Raw genomic sequence first — 5,302 nt, forward strand, 5'->3', positions numbered from 1 at the left:
GTTTTTCGGTATATACCATAAAAATCAAAGTTCAAATCGGTATGAAAAGTTCATACCATACCGAAACCAGAAACCATAAAAACAAAAAAATCGGTTCGGTTCGGTTTATTTTCGGTATGGTTTTTCGGTTCGGTTTTAAAATGCACAGAGTGAGTTTGAACTCCTCGAAACCGTCACGACTCTGCCTACATTAGATATTTACCTAAACCTGTGGATACTTGATAAACCTCAAATTAATCCCAAGACGCTGGTCTCTAATAGAAAAGAAAATTTGAACGCGTTTCTTTCTTTCTTTGCACGAAGCGATTCATCACAAGCTGTAAAAACAGGTGATTCTTCCTATTTTTACAGTAAAATATAAGGAAACTATTTATGAAAAATCCTACAGTAACAAACTCAAATTCAGTCTCAAGTCTCAACCGTAGACCGAGAAGGCATTTTTCTCCGGTTTCTGATGCAGCCTGTCAATTGTGCTCTGCTCTGCTTGCCCGCGCCCCACCTGACCTGACAACCTCTGCTGTCGTTATCTAAGGTCTCAACACACAAGGAGGAGAGTGGGCTCAAGAAGCTTTCTCCACAGCATCGCTCTGGCCATTTCCTCCGTTATTAATCTGTTCCGCTTCTGTCGCTTCGACGCCACGGAAGGGAATCCCCGCCGCCAATCCGGTAGCTGAGGAATCCTGGGTCCTCCCCAGCGAAATTCGTGGCGGACCTGATCTCAGCTCGAAGATCTGTAGTAGCGCTCTCTGTATCTCCCGCCGCCGCGCGTTGAAATCCATGGTTGTTCTTCGAGCTCCGGCTCTTGAAGCATTCTGATTTGGAAATCGCTTCTTTCTTGAGTCATAGGAATCAGCTGTTCCGCAAAGATTGTGCTTTTTCTTTCTGTTGGATTCTTCCATTAGAGCGGCGGCCTCTCCGGAGATGACGACCGGGGCCGTCACGGAGAGCTTCCCGGAGAGCAGCGAGCCGCTGCTCCCGACGAAGCGGCGATGGGAGGGGGAGGACGGCGGCGACGACGAGGCCGCCTTCCACGAGTTCAACGGCGCCTCCTTTGCCGGCGCTGTGTTCAACCTGTCCACCACCATCGTCGGCGCCGGCATCATGGCGCTGCCGGCGACCATGAAGGTGCTCGGCCTCCTCCCCGGCCTGGTCATGATCGTGCTCGCCGCCTTCCTCACCGACGCCTCCGTCGAGCTGCTCATGCGGTTCAGCGGCGTCGTCGGCGCGCCGTCCTACGGCGCCGTCATGGGGGACGCCTTCGGGTGGTGGGGAAGGAGGCTGCTCCAGGTCTGCGTCGTGGTCAACAACGTCGGGGTCATGATCGTGTACATGATTATTATAGGTAAAAACATCTCAGCCATGCTGTCTCGGTGTTATTTATTCAGTATGGTGTTCATTTGCTTATGTACAGGCTGAATCTTCTCGTGGTTTTGGAATCTTATTTGTGCTTAGTACTACTCCATTGGGTAGCTAATACACCACTATCAGGCAGAAACCATCAGTATAGCTTCTTAGCAGTACCATTTTGGGCAGTAACTAGTACAGTACCACTTTAAGAACAGCTAGTATTACACCACTATTGGTTGCTGCATGTAGAGTAGCTTATGAGTTCTGATGTGGTAACTTTCTTTTTGAGGGAAACAACAGGACTCTGCTGCGTATTTTTATTGTTTTTTCAAAAAATAAGGCACAAACGAAATGGTTCAGGAAAAAAAAGAACTATACATAGAGTAAATACAACAACAACAAATTAAAAGGAAAAGATCCTCCCTGAAGCAAAAGCTATACAAAGAGCCGATCCAACTACCAAAATTGGCATAGTTCTTCCTGGTAGCTCTGAAAGAGAGCCATCCAAGCTCTGTTTTGAACTTCTTTCTGCAAGCATATAAGCTGGGTGGGATGCCTTTGAAAAATCCAGGATACTAGAATGATTATTTCCAACGAAAATGGTATTCCCAGGGCCAGTTTCAGGGAGTTTATGTCAGCCTGAATCCCTTGTTGCAGAGGCATCCAGTTGGGGCAAATATATGACCAACATGTTCTTGCAAAAGGACAATGAAAGAATAAGTTGTCTCTTGTATCCATCGCAATGTAGAAATCCTTTCTATGAAGAAGAGCTCGAGTGTTTAGCCTGTTGTCCACCAGGAGCCGAAAGAAAATTTTGTGCTTCAACTGACAGCAGGTATGCCAGAGCCACTTAATGACAGGCAGAACCAAGTGTTCCCCCATTAGGAGCTTATAGGTTTTAGAGACCTGAAAGTTGAGAGCCACAGAGGGGTATTGCCAAATGTCATCATCTGTTGAAAGTTGCACCTCAGCAGCCAGGAGAACCAAATCCACTAACACTCGAGCTCTTCTGATTGAGGGAGGTGGAAATGCTCTGATAAATCCTCTAACTCCAGAGTTGATGAAGAGAAATGTTGGTGTACTAACTGAAATGCAGTGTTAGAGTGATTGACGAATAAATTCTCTTTTCTGTCAACTCTGTTTGTTTCTCCGGTGATGCTTGGTCAGTACACCTGCATTCTTGTTGCTGCATAATGTTTAACTCCCCCTTCATTATATACACCTCCCAACAAAAATGCAAAGTGGAAGCACTAAATATATATTTGTTACTTTTTGCATTTTTGGTTAAATGCCACCTTTTGTAAAGGTCGCGGTTCTTGGTGCTTGAATTGTGGGGATTGGTTCTAATATACAACCAACTACTCTTTATCTCTAGGTGATGTGCTTTCTGGAACGTCCTCTGGTGGTGAGCACCACTATGGTGTATTAGAAGGATGGTTTGGCACACACTGGTGGAATGGGCGATTCTTTGTTCTCCTGGTTACTACTCTCGGTGTATTTACTCCACTAGCGTGTTTCAAGCGTGTCGGTAAGTGATGTGCTTGAGAAAGCTGGCTATTACTGTTCTTTTCTTCTGTCGAAAAGAGAAGCCTTTGGCTAGTTCCGCATTCTGCTACTATGTTTTGTTCATGAGTACTCCCTCCGTCCGGGTTTATAAGGCCTCTCAGCATCACAAGCATGTCCCTTTTTATAAGGCCTCGTTTTGGAAAGGTGCATGCGTGCAATCATTTCATTTGTTGCATTGAAAGTCATTGTTATTGGTGCCATGGCTGGGAAATTAATACACTTCATGCATGTTTTTTTATTGGCTGCATGCATGTGAGAGAGTGCATTGGGAGTGAAATGGAAGAATTATTGTGCGCAAATTACTATATGTCTTGGTCTAAGAGAAATTGTCTTTAGGCCTAATAAACCCGGACGGAGGAAGTATCTGATAACACATTTCTTTTGTTTATCTCTCGCAGATTCACTGAGCTATACATCTGCCATATCTGTTGCTTTGGCAGTTGTATTCGTTGTTATCACTGCCGGAATTGCTATTGTGAAATTGATACGAGGACAAATTCCGATGCCCAAATTGTTCCCTGCAGTTCCTGATTTGGCATCTGTCTGGGAACTTTTCACAGCAGTGCCAGTTCTTGTCACTGCTTATGTTTGCCATTATAACGGTACGAGATAATCCTTATCCTTATTGAGAAAAAAATCATGAAGAAAGTTTTCAGAAAGATGGGCGATAAGATTTGTAAAGTTGCATGCCCTGGAAATCTTCATTGACCGTATGCATCTCGTTGTTAATGGTATAAAAATACAAATGCACGACCGAGCTAGAATGATTATATTGGTTTAAAACATAAAATTGAAACATATTTTTGAAATTTGTAGCTAATTTCCAGAAAGGTATCTTGCTTGTTATCTAAGGGCATCCTATTGATATTTTGCAGTTCACCCAATCCATAATGAACTGAAGGAGTCTTCCCAGATCAAGCCAATAGTGCACACATCACTGGCTCTATGCTCAACTGTTTATATCACAACAAGTTTCTTTGGATATCTTCTGTTTGGTGAATCTACACTCGCTGATGTGCTCGCTAACTTTGATTCAAACCTCGGCATTCCATATAGTTCAGTTCTTAGTGATGCTGTCAGAGTCAGCTATGCTATCCACCTTATGCTCGTGTTCCCCATGATATTCCACGCACTGCGGCTTAATTTGGATGGGCTTCTCTTTTCCTCTGCAATGCCCTTATCTTCTGATAACAGAAGGTTTGGTGTAATGACAGCGGTGCTCCTCCTTGTGATTTTCATATCCGCAAACTTCATTCCTAGCATCTGGGATGCCTTCCAGTTTACCGGGGCTACTGCTGCTGTTTGTATTGCCTTCATTTTCCCAGCTGCAATCACTTTAAGGTAAGTTGATACTTTCCAAGTTTTTCATCATACGTCCTCCTATCTTCGTAAAATAAATAATAGATTATGCGTCTTCATTTCTGCCTCTACTATGTCACACTACCAGTGCCTAACCAAATTAAGATAAGGCAGAAAGAAACCTGCTGTAACACTGTCCATGGTGACTTTGAAATGCGCTTGTGGATTATGGCTGTATTATGTGACCATTTTATCAATGGGCAGTAGACCTAATACAATTAAGGGCAGGTTTAGTTCTTTAACACAGTCCTTTGTTTTGTGATCTAATTCATGTGGCTTTCCATATCTCAGGGATCCGCACAGCATAGCGAAAAAGTGGGACAAGATTCTGGCCATCTTCATGATTGTTCTTGCAGTCACTTCGAACGTAGTAGCAGTGTACAGTGATGCATATTCGATATTCCATAAGAAAAGTGCCTCCTCCAATGCCTGAGCTGCATAACCAATAGAGGAGTCAAGGGCGAAGAGTGAATTGATATGAATGGTGGTTTGTACATTACTTAGTCAATAAGAACATCATTTAAGAGGGTACTTGTGGATCGGCTTTGCGAATTATTTGGTGTTGAGTCGGATGCTTGTATCTATGGGATGGATGCGCAAAATTTGGCCAAGGTTCTTTTGTGCAATGTACATTACAAGACAGTCCTGTCAAATGTGAGATTACAGTTATTATGGTGACATGTAAACGGTTGTTTTTTATGCTGCAAGGACATTGTATTCGTTATGAGATACTTATTGGAATAATGAATTCTATAAGCAGTGTGCTTATTGCTTACGGTATGTAAAGGCTACTCTTTCATGGCAAGTTTGGTCTTCAGATACTTGGGAACATAAAATACAAAACTAACATCGACTGATGGTAATTCATTTTGTTATAGATCCTTCTATTGTTTTATGATTAGATCCTGCTTGCAAGACTATTTGCTTTCAGAGGGAAATAACTACCAAATTTAATATACATCATTTCTGCAGCAAATATTAGCTTTGCGCGGAGATATTTGCTTTCAGAGGAAAATAACAGGAAACACCT

At 43.0% G+C, this 5,302-nt stretch overlaps 1 protein-coding gene across 1 annotated transcript; it reads left to right on the forward strand.

The window, feature by feature from the left end:
• The first annotated feature begins 545 nt into the window (after positions 1 to 545).
• On the forward strand, positions 546 to 5,052 carry LOC123157144 (amino acid transporter AVT6A). The gene is made up of 5 exons (XM_044575387.1): positions 546 to 1,342; positions 2,723 to 2,875; positions 3,312 to 3,515; positions 3,789 to 4,254; positions 4,564 to 5,052. The coding sequence occupies exons 1-5, from the start codon at positions 922 to 924 to the stop codon at positions 4,703 to 4,705; spliced, it is 1,386 nt and encodes a 461-aa protein (XP_044431322.1). The 5' UTR covers positions 546 to 921; the 3' UTR covers positions 4,706 to 5,052.
• Positions 5,053 to 5,302: the final 250 nt, after the last annotated feature.

Source organism: Triticum aestivum, chromosome 7B (assembly GCF_018294505.1).
Source record: "Triticum aestivum cultivar Chinese Spring chromosome 7B, IWGSC CS RefSeq v2.1, whole genome shotgun sequence".
Classification (NCBI taxonomy): Eukaryota; Viridiplantae; Streptophyta; class Magnoliopsida; order Poales; family Poaceae; genus Triticum; species Triticum aestivum.

What these genes read in the sequence shown, in the direction of transcription:
- LOC123157144 (XM_044575387.1), top strand. Translation starts at nt 922, where the DNA reads ATGACGACCGGGGCCGTCACGGAGAGCTTCCCGGAGAGCAGCGAGCCG. An exon ending in CGTGTACATGATTATTATAG is followed by an intron (nt 1,343 to 2,722) that starts GTAAAAACATCT and finishes CTTTATCTCTAG; the next exon opens with GTGATGTGCTTTCTGGAACG. An exon ending in TTATGTTTGCCATTATAACG is followed by an intron (nt 3,516 to 3,788) that starts GTACGAGATAAT and finishes GATATTTTGCAG; the next exon opens with TTCACCCAATCCATAATGAA.